We start from the raw sequence: 21413 nt of genomic DNA, 5'->3' as shown, positions 1-21413 counted from the left end.
CTATGTAATCTCGACAGTTTAGTGAACAAATCTAAAGTCTAGACGCTTCATTCCTTCGTCTTTGGTGTTGAGTGAGTAGTCCTCTTGCTCTTCTTTTGTCATGGCGTTCCATTGCCTTTCTCTTACTTTATTTCGCCAAATGTAAAATAACTTGACAAGATAGAAGAGAACAATGTTGAAGCAGTTGATGGCGAGCAAAATCTTATTTCCCCGCCTGTATAGAGGCTGGTCGTCATCTCGGTAAATGTTGGAGGAGATGATGTTGCCACTCTGCACAAACATGTTATACAGGGCAGCACTAACGGCCCTTGTACGGACTGCGTTGCTATTCTTGGCATTCCAGCTGACCACAATGGCATGACAGTATGGGTAGCTCAGCAAACCAGTCAGAAGAGCATATCGTATCCAAGGCGATGCATCTGCTTTGAGTGTAACCAGAGCAATGAGCCATGGGAAGATCCAAATGTTAGAAATTGACGAAATTATGGCGCGTTCCTTGAATCGTTCAGATAGCCAAGAGATGATGATGAGGTTGACTGCAAACAGGAATTGAGATGGAATAGTGAGCAAGTTGGCTTTGAACACCGAAAAGCCAATGTTTCGCAGGATAAAGGACAAATATGTACTCGGAGGGCCTGGTGGGATGTAGACAACGAGACCAAGAAGGTAGAGCGGCCACTGTTCCCAGTCGTGAAGCACCTTTAGCAACAGGCTTGGGCCCACACCTTGTCTGTAATCTTGTTAGCTTTTAAAAAGGGTAAGGTGAGGTGATTCATGTAGTCATACCGGTTGTTCATGTCTCCTTTACTTGGGTCATCACGCAAGAGTCTGTTGACCATTATGAACTCCTCTCGTTCGGTGAACCAGCCGTCTTTGCCACGGAACCAATTTCGGGTCTGGCACGGTCCAGGAGGCATAAGAACCCAAGAGAATGTACCAACAATAAGCGTCAAAATGCCTTCGATAAGAAATCTGGAGACAGTGTCAGTCATGGCTGTTGCTCTAGCGGTCAAAACAGGATGCGCATAAGATCTCTTACAGCCATCGCCAGCCTCCCCAGCCGGCAATTCCTCTCATTTGGAGAACTCCAGAAGCAATCAATGAACCGACAATATTGACTGTACTTAGAGCAGTCCAAAACCAAGCCAGTCTGACAGGAAGCTCATTTGACTTGTAGAAATATGTAAGCCAAAGAACAATATCACTATATCATGTTAGCTATTATACTTTCTGTATCGATTGCTGACTCATACGGAATAAAGCCGCCCATAAGTAGGCCAAGTAAAGCTTTGATGGCGAAAAAGGCTGCTCTGCTATGGATGAAGGCTTGGCTGCCAGCAACAATGGACCAGCTCATCATGATGAAAGGAATCCATCTATCAGCCCCGATTCTCTTTGAAATAAGACCGCTAGGCAGCTCGGCAGCAAGGAAAGTGACTAGGAATATCTATCAAAAGATACCGAGTTAGTTGGATGTGTTGGAGATAGTGTGTGATGTTGCCACAAACAACATACCGTTTGTCCGTAGTTGAAGTCGTTTGTGTTCATGCCTACTTCTGGGAGCTGAATCGTGTTAATTAATGTTTTGCAGTCATGGCATAGCGCATTTCTCTTACCATGTTATCTGAGATGGCACGATTAATATTTCGACGATGCAGATCGAGAGCACAAAACATGACCCAAGCCCACACCATTATTCTGAGATCAATCTATCAATGGCTTAGTAATTTGATAAGACGTAGTTGTATACATGTACGTATATAGGTATTCAATGGCGTACCTTTCTGACCAGTCTCTTCTCTTCTTCTGCCGTCCACTTGAATTCAGGATCGAAGCGATGGCGGTTTTCATAGTTTGCCTTTTCGTAAATATCACGCCAATGTGTGGCCATGACCGGGTCGGCGAAAGGATGGTCATCCGTTGAACCAAACGGCTCATTTTGACGCACTGGAGCTTCCTCCGTCACTGATGAGCCTTGGGATGACAACACAGCAATATCAAGGATATCTGCCTGTTTGCCATCTTTTGGCGTCTCTTCTTTGCTGTGAGACATTGTGGCAGGGACAGCTTGTTGTTGCTATTGACGTCGTACCGCAAAGCCTGGCCCGGAGCTGATACTTTACAAGCAGGGTGCTCACATCTTTATATTGGCGACGAGCCGGCAACCATTACCGCGTGGTCGGAGCATCTATTACACCATAAAAGGTTCCAGATAGGCCGAGGTCGCGGGTAAGTGGACAATTTTCCTAATGCTACGCAAGTTGTGCAGCAGAATTTGATACTCCAGGTGTCGCGATGCTCGAGAGCAATCACATCATTGCCAGGATCTACATGTTTGTAATATACATTGCGAGTTACCATTGGCTCTTCGGCTGATTGGCAGGAGCGTGACGACGAGACCTCTACAAACTAGCTCTTCCATAGGGTCGCATGCAGGGGATATCATAATTCAGAGCCGGTTTATCAATCCCAACCACAAGCAAACGCCGTAAATCTAATACGCGATAGGAAACAGTTCATCGCTATGCCCATTAATTTGTCCGGGACGAGGAAAGCTTCCTCTGATATTTCCACTTTATGGGGGGACTAGATGATAACGTTGCGTGGAGCTAACCGGGGCTGCGCGATGGCGTTAGATCTTTGCATTGTGAGGAATCGCCCAAGACGGCTTGCGATTGGATCACGGCAATAGTCTGGAGGCATCAGGTGCCACATTACGGGTTAGAGGTGTTCGGTAATTGTATTTATAAATACGGCAAGGTTAATTTAACATTATAAAGACGGTTGAATAAGCTAAATGCTTGTTGCGGTTTGTGTTCTGCCACTATTTCTTCACGAGAATGTGAGTGTACGCGTACTATCTATGGCGCAAATGCTTGGAGATGTGGTGTTGCGATAAGTCACTCACAAACGGCCGCGCCAAGAGAGAAGCGCGCTCACAAGCGCACCGTCTTTTTAAATTTGGAATTAAATGGAAAAGGCCGCATCGAATATGAATCGGCAATGCGACTGTAGTCTTGTCTTGAAGGCTAGCCAGAACGTGTACAGAGTTCTCGGAGCGGCGAGTCCATCAACCCATGCACTGACCCTTTCGAACAACTCCTATGCATGTACCACGACGCAATAGCAAATATCAAGGCCGCAACTAATTGGCGACATACACTAATAACCATCTTAAATCGAATGGGATAATTGAGTAGATAATCTCTGTCCAAAAGAGTGTGCACTCTGCCGAATAGACATGCCGCCGCTTATCAGATCACCGCAGTCGGAAAAGCAAATTAATCAATACATTTTGTCAAATAATCCAACCTGTTTTCTCTTTAATCTTGTAACATCATCTTGTAACACAGTTGTTGAACTCATACCATCGGATACATCCAATTAAAGAGGCATGAAGATACTGAATGCTTTCATCACATGTGCAAGTATTCGAAAATGCCTTGCACCTTGAGCACATCTATCTTCGTAACGAAATGCACCGTAGCTCAGCTTTTAACTCTCTAGCCGTTGAGTCTATCATTGGTCTGTTAGAGAGATGCCGCTGCCCTGTCCTATCTTATGATTACGTAGAATAAGACCTATTCCAGTCTCCTACTCGTTGGTCCTAGTCTAGCAGGATTTGATGGGCTACCGGAAGATGCATTATACTATATTTCATACTCGAAAAGTCATGCCATGCCCTCATATCCAACCCAAGGCTTTTTTTAACAGTATAGCTAATGCAAAACTCATTTTGTTTTAAAGCTAGTTGCCAGTTCAATTCTGTGTTCTCAAGTTTTTTACCTTATATCGAGTTGATATTCTAACATACATTCCTAATACCGTATACCTAGGAAGATATGCGTAACTCACCCATGTAAGGCAAATACTCACTGAAGTGTAACTGTCAAAGACTATAACATACAATAGGTAGACTACATTAAATCGTAGACAAATTTGCATTAGATACTCAACTACAGCCGCTTCAGAGGATTCCCGATACACTTACTATTATACGACCACACTCAGGCCTGTTGTTGCGTCATGAGCAGGCATCATATATCCACTATCGATAATTTCTAATATTCTTCTTTTTATTTCTTCCATCAAGGTTGCCTCTTACAACCAACATTACCAGCTTGTGGCGAATCTCAATAGTTCTGGTATGACCCTGAAGTGTGTATAAGCGATATGATCCATATTTCACTAATTGGGCCTTGACTGATAAATATGCATCCATTCCTTCTTGCTTAGTGACTACTATCTGTCAACTACTTTCTTATTTCATGACTTTTTTCTGTTGATGAAAGAGCTTGGTTGGGAGGACTTATCAATCCTGTGCTTTCAATATCCACAATATGATGCTTTGATGAAATGAGTATTCAAAAGATATATGAGCATATGAATTGATGAATACGCACAAATCGTCCTCCTACTACAGCTACAACGCTCTTGGCTCCAACTTCCAACTTCAATCCCTCCACTCACCACTCACTCATCTCAAGAAACATTCAACACTCACAATACAATCATCCCCAAGCACTACCCTAAAACATCCAAACAAAGCCCCCACACGGCAACGAAAAGCAAAAAACAGCTAGGCCACTCGCAGTGGATCCCGTAATCTTCCCAACCCCGGCACACACGTGGTCTCACTCAAGCTTCTCATTTGAGGCTCCCCTCCCCCCCCAGCACCACCTCGATCGGATCGCCCATTACTTGCACATCCCGCAAACGTGCGCCAAGGACTAATATAGCCAATGTCACAACTCACTTTGATGCTAATTCGATTCTAGACGCTTTCCATTAGAGTTATCGATCAGAATCGTGGGGCGGGTTGGAGACGGGGCGTGTCAAGAGGCTTGAAATTAAAGGTGGATCTTGGTATTTCACTCCCGCGCGGAAAGAAAAGTGTCTTGATTGGTAAACGAAGTAAAGGGCAGACTGTCTCATTGTGTGATTCGAGAGACTGCTACTGAAACAAGACATGTCGCTATTTGCAGTTCATGCGCAGTCAGAGGCACGGGCTGGTGAGAAGGAAATGTACAGTGGTATGAATTTTTAGTAGTAGGTTATTAAGTGATAAAGAGCCAATATTGAACCCGTGGTATCTGAATTATTGTTATCGGTCATACTCCATCCTTCGGTCGTCCAAGCATAGCGATAATACATTGCAATCAAGCATAACTTCATAAAAAAGAGCAAATAGTTTCACACATGTCGTCAGAAGATGCCATTCATCTGAGTAAAAAAAAATGAAAAAAGCCCGCTTTGCTAAATCATGTGGAGCTGTAGTCGGTCTCCGGTAGATTCACGCACTTCAAACATGCCAACATGGCCATCCAAGTCGCCAACATTCAAGAACTTTCCGTCGGCAGAGAAAGAAAGCTCCGAGACTCGAGAAAGGTCGTCGAATTGCTCAAAGCCTGGTCGAGGAGTGTAGTCGATAGCTAGGGCCTCTGGATCGGGCCAGCTCCATACCTCCTTCCCTGTCATGACATCCAGAATGACAATGCTGCCTCGGGCTCCAATGTCAGTTCCGGTCGCGTGGCAATAAGCCACAAAGCGGCAATCGGGTGATAGGCAAGACGTCGTGTTGGGAATGCCAAAGGTTCGGGTGGAGTTGGCTGCAAGATCCCACAGCAACACATAACGGTATGGAACAGTGACGGGGCTAAGGTTGAAGCCGGAACCACCATTTGTAGCAGGCACGGCGCGGAAAGTAGCAGGGATCCAAATAGAAACACAGACGCTTCCGTAGGTGACCATGTCACATGGGATTGCCGTGTCCAATTCCTTGTGCTGCCACGGCCGGGCCACTCGGTAAGGTTTGTCTGAAGCGCCTTCGGAAGTGTCCCACGCTACCAAAAGGGTCTCCTTTTCAGGAGGAGGGTGACCTTGGCGCGGAGGACGTGGGCCGGCACCAATGACAAGCAAAGGGCTGGTTCTGGATAGCGCAAGCTCTGGATACTGGGGAAGAAAGGGCAAATCAACCTTATTTAGGTCAATGGTGCGCGTCTTGACAAAGGGCTTCTTGTCTGGCGTCGCCTTGTAGAGATCAATAATCCCCTTCTCACCGCCGTAAATGGCAAGAGAGCTAAGAGCACCATCGTAGGATTCGATTTGGGCCGACGTCCACCGATCAGCATTGTCAATTGACTGCAGATTCTTCTTCTTGGCCCAATTCCAGATCTCAATGTATCTGCCGAAACGAGTGGCAATGGCAATGAGATTCGTCGGTTCTGAGAGAATGGCATGGCTGCGAATGAGGTATTCACGAGAACGAGACTGGGCCGCAGTGTAGGAGGAAATCTTGATGACTTGCTGAACAGTGCCTCCCGCCGTGGACCAGACCTTGATGATGTTATTTCCATGCTTGGTCGCCAGAGTGGCAAGGCTAGAAGACATGTCGAGGTAGTGGATGGGGCCATTCTTCTTGTCGTCAGATTGAAGGCGCTTCCAAAACACAACCTCGGCAGGACGAGACGACTTTCGTGGTGGGGGAAGAAGTTCAGAAGGATCCGGAGGTTTGTAGAAATTAGTTGGAACCCTGCTACGGCGAGGGGTTCCCGGTGAGAAGCTGACGGAAGTAGCATCTGGCGTTGATGCGGTCGCTGAGACCTGAGAAGAGCGATGTGTGCTGATGGATGATCTATCTGAAGAGTCTCGGGAAGGTACACGGTGAGCGGGGGCGGCGGTGGTTTTGGGGGTGGGAATTGGTGGCAGCGGCTTTGATGGAGCAGGGTAGAGGCTGTATCCGGCTCCTGCCTGGTAGTAGTTGGATGATGCGTTGGATGACTTGCGTTGTGAGTTCACCGACTCGCGCCGAATGGATTGGGGCTGGTCCCTCGATGGCGGTCGCCGGGGGAGGGATCCTCTCGAATCTCTCTGTAGGGGCATGTGATATTCATCGACAACATCATCGCTCTCCTCAAGCCATTGGGCGACGGCCTCGCCCTTGGTTGGGGGAGGCATTGGGAAGCCGCGAGAGGAGGGGACGTGGTAGCGAGGTTCTGAATTCATGATGTCTGAGTTCCTTTCGACAGGTGAGTTGGGGTCAAAGGAAGGGGCATTCTTTCGCGAAGAGTGTGATGAAGCACCAGTGTCGATGCGACGCAGGGTGTCTCTGGGTTTATAAAGAAAAGGCGCCTGTGTTAGCCTCATGGATCCATGCGATTTAAATAGGTACTGTAGGCTATGGTCTTGTCTGCGCTTTGTCTACCCAGAACGGTCGAGCCCCGGGTCAAGTCCAAGACTAAAGGAAGGGGGTTGAGGCAGACTCACGCTATCCGATCCAGATCTGTAGCAAATGGCGGAGACTCCATGTTGGCCGGCTGGGGGATTGCTCGGGCGGTGGGACTTGATGGCGGATAAAGAGACCCGAGATGGTGTAGAAGAAGAGAATGTGGTGTCTGGTTCCCCGCGGGGTCAACAAAAAACAGGAGATATACGCAGACGTAGGTAGAAGGATGCGAGAAGTGATTTGTTCAGTCGACAGGGAACCGGAAGAAGTGCTTTCTCGCTTGTTGACTCGAGCTGGGGGAGGAGCTGAGAGGAGGAGAAGCGACGGGTGTTGATGGTCGACAAGGGTGGTGGCCCTAGGTGTGCTGGCCGGGACAAGCTCCTGAGTCAAAGGACCTTTCAGGTTCTCGAATGCAATCCAGTTGCTTCCAAGGAGGTTATGAAATGAAAATAAAATATAAAGAGAGCGTCCAAGGTATGCCTAGGCCAGCTGCGGACTGGGACAGACGATAGCTTGGGGAAAAAAAACCGGACCGAGAGTGTATCCTCCGCTTGAAGGCGTTGGTAGCGTCCGTGTGCGAGCACTTGGTACAAAGGATGTCCTCGTACTTGGATATAAATGGAGAGGCTTTGATGGGGACGCTACGGGACCCATGTCCAATATGTACTCGCACTCGTGGCGGTAGCAGTGCGAGGACTTGTTTGAAAGAAGCTTGTTGGTGAGTTCCATTCCCCCAAGTGCCCCAAGTGGTGGTGCTAGCCTTGGGGAAGAGATTTTGGCCTTGCAGGCCCTCCAGACCCTCCGGACCCTCCAGTCGGGGTCTCAATTTCGCTGGACCAGACGCCACAGCGCCACTGGTCCGCCCAGGACCCAATTGGCCGGAGGAAGGGTTGCGTAGTTTTTTGATAGGTGCAAGCTGATGTTGTGCGGGACTATCTCGGACCCCCCTGGACAACCTTTGGCCATGGCGCCTCTTCATCCGGGTCTGTCTGCATATCGTGTGAGACTTTTTACCCGATGAGGGATGCAAGTCCTTGCCGTATGCCTTATTTGTGCGTGCCAACCATACGAATACCCGTACTTGTACGAGTAGCCTGCAAATGCTGCATGTCTCCGTGTACGTGTACTCGGTGCAGAGTCAGGGTAATATCAGAGACTTGCACGCTTACAGCGTCCGGGTTCTCGACATGCAAGTCCATGCAGAGTCCAGCATGCAATGTTGCAACGCGCGGCTGCATGTCTTGCAACGAACTGCTGCGGTTTCAGTTACTTGCTACTAGTTGCCGATACGGACCCGGAACAACGGGAGCGAATCCGACGCAAATTCATGCATTGACTTGACACAGCGTATCCTATCCTCAAAGCAATTGAGTTTTCCATGCAAAAAAAAGACGACGACGGGCGAGTAGGCGGGAGAGGAGACGCAGGTACCGGGGGGAGCAATGGCAGAACGTGTCTCTCCGCACCAACGAGCCATGCGGCTGCGGGGTGCGATTCCGAGAGAGACGGGGCCAGCGTTAAACGATTCAGCCAGCCAACCAGGATGGCGAATCAGCTGTTTTCCGGGGGGGTCTGTGGCTTCCCCCAGTCGTTTGGACCAACAAGAACAGCGACTGGCAGGGCGTCGAGTGGCGATGCGTTCTGCGAGGCTATTAAAGACCAGTAACAGCTTTTTGTCATCATGTCAGCAGTCGAATGCGCGACAAACCCCCGGTGACGGAGATGAGCCAGAGGAGAGCAACGAGAGCTAGAGGATGAATGAGAGCTGCCGTTGCATCCCTCGATGTGACAGCACCGCGGATCTGCCCTCCTTGGGCCTTCCTTCGCGCCGCTTCAGCCATCCGTCACAAGAAGGGTGAAACGATAGCTCACTAGCTCACCTCTAGAGTCGCCAAAGAGACGACAGCCGAAGCCCAGGTTCGCCGGCGTCATGGGTGAATGGAATCCCTGGAGAGAATCCCTGCCTGCTGTGATGCTCCTCTTGTGCTTGTGTCCTTTTCCGAACATAGCCGGGCAGTCAGCCCTGCGGTGAGGGATTGCAGAATTTTGATAACGTGATGCCAAATATTGTTAGCAGCTGGCTTGAGTCAGGCCACTTGGTAAGTACCTGCTCTAAGCAGCTGGGAGAGCAACAGTATGGGGGAGCAGGTACTGTATACAAGCACCGGGTGATCAGTCCTACCAGGCACGCTTTATGGAATTAAGCGATTCATTCCGCTAGCAGTGTTAGTGCACTGAAGTATTGGAGCTACAGCGTAAGTACCTCAGGCGGTTCCTCGGCTTGCTTCGCTACTGTGCTTTCGCGATTGAGCCTCGCATTTCCAACAACTCCATGTTAATAAAAAATTTTAATCTCACAATCCCCTTTATTTCTCCACGAGCCGCACTATTACGTATCTGCCGCGGTGTGGCTGTCGGCAGCAAAACGTGGCGCTTTAGCGGGTTGGTGCTTTCACATGCTTCAGTACAGCAACACCGAGCCAGCATCTGATTAGGCGTAATATGCACAGACCGGGGCGCGTCCCCAAAGCTCAGGTCAGGTCATCCCATCATGGCTTTTCGTCTGCATTCCCTGCATCTCTCGCAGCTCCCCCGCCAGTCCGTCCTTGGCAGCTCAATGCTACAGACTTTTAGACCGGATTACTGGCACTAGCACGTACGGAGTGAATGTGTTAGCCCGTGTCGTTGCGAGGCTAGAGCGGGAGCAGTTAGCAGTGTCCATGGTGATGGGATCGGTCAAGCTGACTGTCAGATGCGATGCTGCAGAGAGAGGCAGAGGCGTTGCTAACCTGCTGCTAATTCAGTATTACAGTACAGTATCCCGGCCGGATCCCCTGCAGGCTGATCGTCTCACCGCGGATTCAAACACCATCGTCGTCACTGATGGCCCAGTAGACTATCTACTACTTCATCTTGTCTATACCGTTTCTTCTCTCTGAATCTCGTATAACGCCACGGCCAACAGCAGTCCGTGCCTGAGCACTGGCATCTCACACACAACACGGCAAGGAAATTGGACAATATCTCGTGGGTGACGACGCCCCGCAGCCACCACCAATGCCATGCCGGCGTCAATATGCATCGAAATTCCTTTCTCGCCGAGCTCACCAATGGCGGCTTGTGCCTCCCCCCCTTGGCCGAGGTCAACTTGAGTCTTGATCAGAATTTTTAACCCTCTACGGCTCGCTGGCAGCTAAAATGATGTGCCCCGTCTATCCACTTGAGAATCCTACTGTACGAGTATATGTACAAGTGCAGCTAGCGGCTCGGACCCAAAACTCAAGACGAAAGAAAAACAAGACAGCCTACGCTCAGAGAGTGGAGTGGGCCAACTCTAGCAGCATCCCGCTTCATTAACCCCAGGCACCCAGAACGCTATTCAGTGCCCACTCACACAGCCTGCGGGAGATGACATGAACTGCGGAGAGCCAACAGATTCCGGGCGAGAGGGAGCAGCTCGTTTTTGCTGGTTGGATGGCCGCTTGCTCACCACACGACACTGGGCATGATAATGGCAGCTCAAAGACTGGAAAGGAAAGTCGAATTGGACGTCATGCCATCAGCCCAGGCAGCATCTTCGCAGCATCACGGAGTAATACGGAGCAGACGATTCTATTTTCCCCCTCCCTTTCTGAGCCTGCCTGCTGTATTAAGCCATCATCTGGGGGCTGAATAGGTGTGCAATCCAAGACGAATGCAAGTTGGCGCTAAGATGCCAAGTAGAAAGTAGGACACCATCACGGCGACAGTGCTGTCAACCATGTCAACCATGGCCATTCTCAAACCGCCAGCCTTTCATCTATCGTGCGGCATGGTGCCTGTCACTGCCTGTTACCCTTGAAGCAGAAGCAAAAAGGCGCCGGCTGAACTACCATTTGTTCATCTAACCAACACCCTCAGAGTCAACCCTGTCCTATACTAATATGCATTCACCATGAAAGTTTCTCCGTGCTGTTGGATGAATCATTCTTCATGTCGCCCACGAGGGATACCACGTTTCATTGTTCCATTTCATCCTTCTAGACGTCTGTACTGTAAGATGGACCAACCTGAGTTGGAATAGAGAACGGGGAGAGAATGCAGCAATTTGCGCTAGAATGCCTGCATCGTCAGCACCGGCCGCGGCGACGCCACGGACTCTCGACTCGGCCCGCGCTACAGAGCACTAGACCCAGGAAATTGGGATTCGAGATGGGAAAGGAGGCTTCTCTGTCAGAGCTGGTAAAATGGGCATCTCGCTGGATTCCAGTGAAAATTTTCTCTCCTGTCAGCTTATCGCTCACCATGCCTCTCACTTATACGCAGGCACTCAGAGCACAACGAATGTCAACACCGTTTAACTGTGGCTGCTGACGGGACGGACCGATCGGGAATTTTTTTCGCCGTGAAGATTACAATTCTATGTACTCTACCATTTGACTCGACTCTAGCGTATTTGTTCTATTGATGTGCTGAAAGAGTGTAAGAGGGATTCATGTGACAAGAAGCAACAAGCAAGAGAGACAAATTAATAATGCAGCTTCGCTGTCCGGAGTCGGAGCCGGAGTCACTTATTGCGAGTTGCTCGGATTATTGACGACATCCACTCATGCGCTTTGTACTACAGAGCACGGTAGATGTCAGATCTACCAATGTCGTGAGAGGTGCTTACATCACTGCCATCATGAAAGTCTCAATGGCATCACCGACCAGTTGCGTTGAGCTTTCAATTTGACAGCCGTTTCACCAATACTTTTCCACAGTTAGCAACCAGATCAAGATACACGGATCTTGGCACCTCACGTGCCCAAAACGCCGTGGTGTAACTGAGGAGCTTCCCCTCACTCACGCCCTCCTCAATACAGATCTCATCGAAACAGGTACCATTATCCGTGCCACTCTCCAAAAAAATGGCTGCGACGCATGTCTCAATTGCAGCACTGGCTGCGCTTTTATTCGGCTTGCCTCGGAAAACCCTCGTGAAACCCTCGTGATTGAAGCGTTCAAAGTCTCTTCCCCGCAGAGGACTTCAACTTCAGCTCTTCATCCAAGAACAAGAACCTGCCCGTGGCGCGGCGATAAGTAACAATTATGGGAAGTGAATTAGATTACAAGACCTTCAAGCTAGGAGACTTCAAGCTCGTCTCCGGCGAGACCCTTCCAGATGCTTTCATCGCCTACAAGACTTTTGGTGATGCCTCCTCTCCCGCCATCATCTACCCCTCGTGGTTCAGCGGCGCCATCTCAGACAACGAATGGCTTATTGGCGAAGACAAAGCTCTCAATCCCCGCAAATACTTCATTATTGTCCCGGCTTTGTTCGGCAATGGACAGTCCAGTAGTCCATCCAACACTCACCGCGAGCCACTCAGACCGTTTCCCAACATCACCGTAAAGGATAATGTTACGGCACAGTATCGCCTCGTAACCGAGGAACTTGGCGTCAAACACGCTCGAATGGTCCTGGGGTGGAGCATGGGCGCCGGACAAACGTATCAATGGCTGACGCAGTATCCCGACTTCATGGATCTGGGCGTGCCATTTTGCGGGAGTGCGCGCACTTCACTGCATAACCAGGTGTTTCTCGAAGGCGTCAAGAGTGCACTACTCGCCGCCAAGGGGGCATCTTCCGCTGGTAGCGCGGCCGGTGAGTTAGCGCAGACGTATCGGGCGTGGACTCAAGAAGAAAGGGTCACTGGATTGAAGGCCTTTGGTCGTGGATATGCTGGCTGGGGATTCAGTCAGGCGTTCTACCGGGAAAAGCTGTATGAGACGGAGCTAGGATACAAGAACCTTGAGGATTTCATGATCAACTTTTGGGAGGATTGGGCCCTGAAAAAAGGTTTGCTTCGCGGCTTGTCGAGAATTGTACATGTCCTTGCTGACGCCCCCATCCAGACCCTGAGAATCTTCTCACCATGCTTCACACGTGGCAGGCTGCAGACAGCTCAGACCAGGAACCTTACAATAAGAACTTTGAGCTAGCTATGAAGAGCATCAAAGCTAAAACGTTAGTTCTCCCAGGCAAGACGGACCTCTACTTCCCGCCGGAAGATTCGGAGTATGAGGTGCAGCATATGACAAAGGGAATTGGAAAGTGTATTCCATTCCCATCCGTCTGGGGCCACTGGTATGTTCAAAAAAAGCCAGCAGTATGTGGGAACTTTCTGTACGTAAAACTAACAAAAGGTCTAGGGCCGGTGGTCCAGGTGAGAGCAAAGAGGACGTGAAGTGGCTGGATAACCATCTGAAGGCTCTCCTGGAAGATGAAAAGTGGCAACTCGATGCTAGCCAGTTGGAATAGCATTCCACCATGCCGTATCGAGTTACATGAGGAGCTTCCAGATATCTTGCCCATGTAGAGGAGTGTAACACGCCTCTGGTCCAATACATGCACGCTCTTATAAACCATGTCAGTTGAGGTCCGGCAGACTCGCATTTTCTGATCTATCGATCTACCGAATGCCTGAAATGCCGTTGGCTAGTCCATAAATATTCCGGCAAAATGCAGAATACTTCTTTAGCCGAGCTCTGCTTACACTGTTGTTTTCACTTCTGCAGCTTATTCTTCATCTGGAAAACACCAGTGTGGAACTTCGTGCTACTGCTATTAGTTTACGAGCAGCGACAGTAGTGCGGATCGTCGAATTACAGCTCCAGCTGGCTCCATCATACGACTTTGTTCCACCTAATGCACCTAGCCCAACAGAGCATCTTAAAATCAGCCACTTCTCCAATCCCCCGTTGCCCCGGAATAGCTGTCCCCGCAAACCCCCGTATGCTCAACAGGCAGCAATATAAGATCCAATCCTTTGTGTCTCGTCAGGGTTCGTGCAGTTGAGACAATAGGCGGCACTCGGCAAGCTAAAAACACACACCAACCCCCAACCCGGCTGCGAAGTTCAGGCGTCCGTTTTCACTAGCCAAGTACAACTTCTTGCTAGCTTCATGTGATTCTTCACACCTCCCCCCACGAAACTCACTAGGGAACCACCGGGAGCGTTCCCGTTGGATCATGGATTAGACCAGCCACGTTTTTCTTCCATGCAAGCACCACTCCCCCCCTGGTGCTTCGGGTTGAATAGGGATACTGAGGCGATTACTTCGTAATTATTTTAAAACACTAAGAGGAAGCCAAAAGCATGGATGTGTTTTGGACGGAGAGCGAAATACGCTTAGTTAGCTTCGACTGCAGACTGATTCATGAGCGCGAGTCATACACCTTGTTCTCTCCAAAATGGGAGCTTATGTACGTAAAAAGGTGGTCATAGGCGAAGTAAATTTTGGAGAAGCTGAGTTGGTTTTATTTCTTAGTCGTAATAGTTGCCACTGGCTGATCATTAGGGGTGGTGAGGATATAGGGTGGTTAACGAAGTAGATATTTGTATCTTCAAGTATACTGTATAGGTGTGTAGACGATTTCTAATCTTAGGTCGCCGGTAGATGAAGGAAATGAGAATTAGGCTTCCATTATTGTGTCTTGGCGACTTTTCCAAAAGGCAAACCAATAATACGACTTATGTCAGATATCTAAAAGTATGTCGCCTCCTCGGAAGCCATTGGCAAATTCGGCCGAGATCATACACGGAATTTGACAGTAGTGTCTTACTTTAATATAACTTTAAGTGCATGCTCAACGGTAAGATGACAAATGTGGTTTTATATACGCGTTTCTTTCTAGTAAGTCTGGCGCAAAGTGTCTGGTAAATATGTCATCGTGTAGATTTTGATACGACCGCCACAAACATACCATCGTCCTAAGATATCATGGATTAGCATATCGTTACAAGTTATTTGTTCATATACTTTTCAATAATTAAAATACTGCGTTATATTCCTGGGGCACAGACTCACTAGAAGCAATATATAAACTATCAAGTGCAAATGAGAATGATATAAGTTTCTATGGATGTTCAATAAATGGGAAATGCTCTACTCTCCCACTCATGGATGGTATTTGCTTAATTATTATTATATAATGGGGTAGCTGAGTGTCAACAAGGGAATATTTGTGAAAATTCATTCGTGTTAACTGCTCAGAAAAGTAAGTTCTAGTTGACACGAGTCAGCTCTAGTTCAACCCATTCGTTAAACTGTGTTAAGATCACAAACCGTGTGAAGAACTCATTTGAAAAGGACGTTGCAATCTCCCGGACAATCTCCCGGATCTCGAAAGATTCTACCTATCTACCGGAGCCTTTGATTAGCCGACCTGATCGCGTTTCTGAAGAGGGTTCATATGAGGGCCCCATTGGAAATGATCAAGTAGTGGGAGCAAAGTGGAATATAATCTGAGATGTGAGCTCCTGCAATGCTATTAAACAACTTAGCTCGACAGATCATAATACCTGCAATTTCAAGAGCCTATAGTAGGGCCATGTTCTATCTAGACTTGAATAATAGTGGTTGTCAAGCTATGGGTGACCTCTTCGGAGATTGTGCCATCATTCACCTGGTAGTACACTCTAACACTGCTTCCATTATCCCAGTTGGTCGCAGAAATGCGTGTAGCAACTGGTATAAGATTTAAAGATCCTGAAGACTCCCATCCCCTAGACCACCTATAGCCTCTCAGCAGCCCATGATTGTCCTGCCAGAACACACGGAGCTGCACGCCATCTACAGCTTCACCCCATGAAGTGGCAGCAATCGCAGAACTCTTGATCGCAACTCCAGGGCTAAAGCCGCCTGTAATGATATCTTTAGCTTCTGACACGCCCCGAGATAATATAGCATGATGACTTCTTACCTTCAGACCAGCCGCCGTCATAACAGTGTTCCCTTAGACTGAGATCTGGAGCTTGGTAGTAAACTCTCAAATGGATTTTGCCCCCGTCCTTAAATGACAAGGCTGCAAGGTTGGATCCCGAGTCGGCTATTGGGAGGGTGGAACCTCTCTTCCAGGGATGGCCGACGCAGAATTCTTGAATGGCAGTTGAGTTCTCCTCTGTCATAAGGACCAGATTAGTTCATGCTATAATGATCCGTTATGCTGAAGCATTACCTTGGCAATAGACCCGAATAGTCGTTTTATCCCAGTGTGTAGCAGCGATAGAGGTGTTTGGTGCCACGCGCACTCCCAAATCTGTGAGGTAACCCGGACCCCAGTGCCCGTTGATACCGCACCACTCTTGAAGCACACCCTCAGAAGAAACACAGTAGATCCGAACCTACACTTCCTGTCAATATTTTCCCCTGAATACGGCGAAGTCAAGGGAATCACCTGTTTTCCCTCATCCCAACTGATAACAGCAAGTGGAGTGGAACGCTTGGCAGAGAATAACACATCGTTGGATACGGTCCAATTTCCATTGTCGTAAGTTACTTCACGGATGCCGTTCTCAGTATCTTGGAAGTATACTCGAGATGTAGAGGTAGATGTCGCCGTAGCGGCAACCGCGGTCCTAGCATTGATGACAAAAGGGGTAGCCATAGCTGCTTGTATCAATTTCCGACGATTAGAAAGATGTTGTGTTTTCGATACGAAATGATTGTGTAGGAAATAGAAATCATGAAGAGCGGCTTAGACAGCCTATTTATATGTTGTAAGTCCTAGGCATCACTCTACATATACATCAAAGCCCCTAACCTAATGAATGAAATTTGTCTTTCGTTGCAGGCATTCATCATTCGCATGTATGATGTGGAATACTCACCACCTATAGAATATATTAAGTCAAAGTCCTAATTGAGATTGTGGGGAGCTGAGGGGTGTGTGTGGATGCAGCTATACCAATGGAGGAGCCGATGGTCCATCTCAGCTGCACTCGGAAGAGCTGGAGAGCTTCAAAAATTCCCGTTGCAAGTTTCATCTGTACGATTGGCTGGACAACAAGACTGTAACCACGTCATATTATTCTCATAAAACTGATTGCTGTATATGTGACAGATCGTGTAACACCGTGCTGTTTGACCTCCAGTGTTCATTTGCCGGGGGGGGGGGGGTTTGACAAAAAGTCATTCTTCTGCTTTTTTTTCTTGCTGCTTCAAAAGCAATCGCGCTGTTAAATTTCTATATTCAAGGTCTTATTGATTGCCCTCTTCACTTCAGAAACGCCTGTCCTGGGTTTGATGCTGGGTGCGGGGGGTTCATGTCACCGGCAGCTGTGCGGCTGTGCTTTCATGTAAACCAATCAACAATATCGGACCGAGGTTGCACTGCATATGCGAGTGCTCTGGCTAAGAATTTCGGTTCTTCTATTGGTATAAGCAATAAGCCGTGGCTGGCTGACACTATGGCTCCAGTATTCACATCATCTGCCACCAGTAGTTCATTGTAGCCTGATAACCACGATCAAGGATCAGTTTCCGACGCACTTTTCGGATACATTGCTAACACGCCCTCCAAGCCGTTACAGCTTACTATCCGTGTCCTCTGTATCCGACATCTTCAATTGACTTGGCGTTATAAACATGTCTTGGTAAATTGTGATTGTATGATTATTTTGGTATTCGCTTTGATGAATCGAAAAGACTTCATTCAACTTGGTCAACGTGAAAATTATGAACTCTGATAGGTGCTATATAAAAGGACGCTGTATTCAAGTGTTTTGTAGCGTCGTGTCGCGCCTGAATCTTAGCGCTTAATGATATGCTTACCAGCATCAGGTTGCTCTGGTCAGGCTGTTGGAATGGTGATGTTAGCGATATTAGCGAGGTTAGCGTTTGTTACGAGTGAATTCTGCAGTTAAGAATCCAGAAATAGCTGGATAAAGTTGGTAGGAGACTGTTCTTAATTGTATGCAGTGCGTGTGTAATCATCTCGCAATTTGGATACACATAAGACGCGTGTTTGAAGAGTTTCGTAATCACTCTCAGCGAACAATTCCCTAGGCCATTAAGTCCATGCACACCATTATGGGTACCGCCTGGGCCGATGAGTTTGTATTTTTTTTGTTCTACGAGTTTTGATCTAAAGTCTCATCCTACTTGGAAGCTAGCTTGTTTGATACCTGATCATCGTGCGATCGAATTACATCTTTCGACACTTTTGCGTCTGTTGTAATGGTCGTCGTAGACTCAACATATTTTCGGTTCACTGAAAGACTTTGTTAGGAAGAGTCGACTCGATAGACTTCAGGATGGCCACATACTGGGAGCGCGGTGATATTGATCAACCCAAGTAACTTCAGTGCCCGTCGCGAGTGCGACTCGCTGGACAAAGTTGGGATCGCGTAGAAACTCTCGTGCGACGTGCACAACATCGGCTTTTCCATTGCTCAAGATCTATAGCGTATAATTTGTCAGTCATCAAACTCATAAGACAGGAAATTAGGGGACGCTATACATAATGAACTGTGTCGGCATCTCGAATCCAGCCAACAGCAGCCACAAATACGTTGGGCAACTTAAGATCCTTGACAGCCTTGGCGAATGGAACCTGGTATTGTTGGCCAAGCTGAACCTGCTGTCTCCGGTCCGTACCTCCGCTTGAGACATCAAAAAGATCCACGCCTTCTGCGGCGAGGATAGGGATGTATCGCAGAGTATCTTCCAGCTCCCATCCTTCTCCCTTTGGTAGCCAGTCTACAGCTGAGATCTTCCAAAAGACAGGCATGTTCTCTGGGATATTGCGTCGTATAGCACGAATGATCTCCACACCGATTCGTGTGCGGTTCTCAAAGCTTCCACCCCATTGATCTCTTCGTTTATTCGTCTGCTCATTGGCATAAGCATTACTTCTAACAAGAGGCTTGATGAAATATGATCAATAGTCTTACCGCAGGTGATGCGAATGAGTGTAACAAATATCCATGAGCTCCATGGACAGCAATCACGTCAACACCTGCCTCAACAGCCCTGCGCGCAGCTTGGCCATAGGCTTCGATGACCTCAAGAATCTCGTCTTCCGACATCTCTCCAGGGGTCGCATAGTTCTCGTTCCAGGGCTCAGCTGTAGGACCCTGCACCTGGTTGGCGTACCCATCAAATTCGTCAGGAACAAGACGGAGACCCAGCCATGGCGGAGTAACGCTACCTTTGCGGCCGGCGTGCTGGAGCTGAATTGCGACCTTTTGCGATTGCGAGTGGATGAGGTCAACAATTCTCTTTAGAGGAGCAATATGATCGTCAGACCAAATACCGGCATCCTGGGGCGTATTGCGGCCCTAATTTTTCGTTGATCAATACACCATCATAGTCTTTTAACATCGATGAACAGGAAATTGGCCTACTCTGGCTGTCACTGCAGTCGCTTCCAAATGGATCAAAGCAGACCCTCTCATTGCCCACTGTCCGTAGTGGGCTACGTGAAAGTCACTAAACATGCCATCTTGGCAGCTATACATGCACATCGGGGCAACCCAGATGCGATTTTGGAACGTGAGGCCCCGGATTGAGATCGGCTGGAATGCAGGAGCAATGGATTTCTCGGTGACACCGTTCTTGGGATCGAGAATCGCCGTGCCGACTGGTACTCTCTGCTTTGGCGTGTAGAAAGGGAGACCAGCCACCACTTCACTGCGGAAGTCTGAGTATTGAGATTCTGAGATAGAGCCCATGGTGAATTTTCTTGATGAAGATGAGCAGGACTGGAACGGTATCGGATTAGACAGCGATAGAAGTTCAACAAGGATTCGCAGAGCCTGGTTTTAATGTTTCTCCAGAATGCACCAGCGACAGTGTCAGCGACGGTGTCAGCAACGATTCCATATTCAATGCAAAAACGAGTTCGTCTACAATTTGATTTCTAATTACTAACATCTACCTCATTGCAAGCTGAATCATAGTTTCGCTCGGGAATCATGTCATCTCATTCTCCTCGTTATCATTTTCTCCCCCTACTGCATTTCCTTTTCTGGTAATTTCCTCTTTTAGATTTCTCCCCCAACTTCTTTCTACCCCAACTTCGACCCACCCCGCCGCCACCACCCGATCAACAGGATCATCGGCTAGGAGATGCATGTCGGGATAGGAAGGAGGGGTGATGTAACTGGAAATTTGAGATGAATTGTGGCCACAGATGGCATTATTCATGAGGGTCCGTATCGAACCCTAAAAGTCAGAACGCCTGCATCGTCGGCATCCTTGTTTCCAAGCATTTTCAGGCGTCTTTGGCGTTATCTCATTTCGAAACCATGGCGCCAGGACTCGCTCGCAAGTATGAGATCAATGCCGATATGGGCGAGGGCTTTGGGCGATGGAAGATGGTAAGTTCACACCCTCTTGGGTTCAATTATGAAACTCTTACTAACATGGAGCTCAGGGCCCCGATGAAGAATTGATGCCATTCATTGATGCTGCAAATATTGCATGCGGCTTTCATGCTGGCGATCCTTCCATTATGCTCAAGACTATTCGTCTTTGTAAAAAGCATGGCGTTAGAGCTGGTGCTCACCCTGGATTGCAAGACCTCTTTGGCTTCGGGCGGAGAAAGATGGAAATCGACGTCAATGACATGTACGCCATGGTTCTCTATCAAGTTGGTTCCCTCAAAGCCATGCTAGATGCCGAGGGCGTAGAGCTGTCTCACATCAAACCTCACGGAGAACTCTTTTTCTACATGCAAAGAGACCTGGGCATCATGAGAGCTGTATTGGAGGCATGTGCGACCTTCAAAGTTCCCGTTTATGCTTCTCAGAATCCCGAACAAGAGGCAATGTGTAAGGAGATGGGTATTCCTTTTCAAGGGGAGGTTTATGTCGACATAGATTATTCACCAGAAGGAAAACTTGTACCTGTTGCACAATCTCAACAGGTTACTCCAGACCTCTGTTATGAACGGGCTTTTGGGGCAGCAATGACTGATAGCGGGAAAGACATTAACGGGAACAAATTCAGCTTTGGCTTTGATGGCAGGCCCTTCAGCATCTGCCTTCACTCTGACGCTCCGACAGTCCTTCAGAACGCAAAGGTAGTACGCCAAGCGGTTGATGAAGCCAACCGGTCCAAGTTTGCCTCCGAAATTCGCCAAGTCAATGGTAGATCATAGAATAAAAAAGACAAACAATAGTTGCATTAAATATTGAAAGCATAAAATGCATTATAAACTTGGCAATTTGAAGCATATCCCTATGAATCTGCAAGATGCCTTTAATCATCTATATATTTATTTCTCGATTGATAGTCCCATTGATCACGATTCAATCCCATAAGCCATTCCCTCTGTTAATCGGCTATTGGAAAGCAGTCTTAACATTTGATGCTGGTCTGCGCATATATCAGGTGTCGCATGAAAAGTGAGCTCTTCACAATAATGTTTACCTTCATG

At 48.1% G+C, this 21413-nt stretch overlaps 6 protein-coding genes across 6 annotated transcripts; 2 read left to right on the top strand and 4 right to left on the bottom strand.

Annotated features, from left to right (window-relative positions):
* Window positions 1-18: 18 nt before the first annotated feature.
* On the bottom strand, window positions 19-2053 carry T069G_02364 (major facilitator superfamily domain-containing protein; the record flags this gene model as incomplete). The annotated part of the gene is made up of 7 exons (XM_056169574.1): window positions 19-730; window positions 787-972; window positions 1040-1204; window positions 1254-1447; window positions 1516-1563; window positions 1617-1709; window positions 1781-2053. The coding sequence occupies 7 exons, from the start codon at window positions 2051-2053 to the stop codon at window positions 19-21; spliced, it is 1671 nt and encodes a 556-aa protein (XP_056030466.1).
* A 3203-nt stretch (window positions 2054-5256) lies between these two features.
* T069G_02363 (uncharacterized protein) lies at window positions 5257-7005 on the bottom strand (the record flags this gene model as incomplete). The annotated part of the gene is made up of 1 exon (XM_056169573.1): window positions 5257-7005. The coding sequence occupies one exon, from the start codon at window positions 7003-7005 to the stop codon at window positions 5257-5259; it is 1749 nt and encodes a 582-aa protein (XP_056030465.1).
* Window positions 7006-12295: 5290 nt separating this feature from the next.
* On the top strand, window positions 12296-13508 carry T069G_02362 (alpha/beta hydrolase fold domain-containing protein; the record flags this gene model as incomplete). Its single annotated transcript, XM_056169572.1, has 3 exons — window positions 12296-13046; window positions 13103-13334; window positions 13400-13508. The coding sequence occupies 3 exons, from the start codon at window positions 12296-12298 to the stop codon at window positions 13506-13508; spliced, it is 1092 nt and encodes a 363-aa protein (XP_056030464.1).
* Window positions 13509-15590: 2082 nt separating this feature from the next.
* Window positions 15591-16637, bottom strand: T069G_02361 (fungal fucose-specific lectin domain-containing protein; the record flags this gene model as incomplete). The annotated part of the gene is made up of 4 exons (XM_056169571.1): window positions 15591-15892; window positions 15954-16151; window positions 16209-16374; window positions 16428-16637. The coding sequence occupies 4 exons, from the start codon at window positions 16635-16637 to the stop codon at window positions 15591-15593; spliced, it is 876 nt and encodes a 291-aa protein (XP_056030463.1).
* A 1492-nt stretch (window positions 16638-18129) lies between these two features.
* Window positions 18130-19704, bottom strand: T069G_02360 (NADH:flavin oxidoreductase / NADH oxidase family domain-containing protein; the record flags this gene model as incomplete). The annotated part of the gene is made up of 5 exons (XM_056169570.1): window positions 18130-18242; window positions 18298-18430; window positions 18492-18860; window positions 18925-19311; window positions 19378-19704. The coding sequence occupies 5 exons, from the start codon at window positions 19702-19704 to the stop codon at window positions 18130-18132; spliced, it is 1329 nt and encodes a 442-aa protein (XP_056030462.1).
* A 576-nt stretch (window positions 19705-20280) lies between these two features.
* Window positions 20281-21134, top strand: T069G_02359 (lamB/YcsF family domain-containing protein; the record flags this gene model as incomplete). The annotated part of the gene is made up of 2 exons (XM_056169569.1): window positions 20281-20352; window positions 20409-21134. The coding sequence occupies 2 exons, from the start codon at window positions 20281-20283 to the stop codon at window positions 21132-21134; spliced, it is 798 nt and encodes a 265-aa protein (XP_056030461.1).
* Window positions 21135-21413: the final 279 nt, after the last annotated feature.

Source organism: Trichoderma breve, chromosome 2 (genome assembly GCF_028502605.1).
Source record: "Trichoderma breve strain T069 chromosome 2, whole genome shotgun sequence".
Taxonomy (NCBI): Eukaryota; Fungi; Ascomycota; class Sordariomycetes; order Hypocreales; family Hypocreaceae; genus Trichoderma; species Trichoderma breve.
The sequence above is the reverse complement of the archived record's forward strand: the minus strand, read 5'-3'. Positions and strand labels throughout refer to the sequence as shown.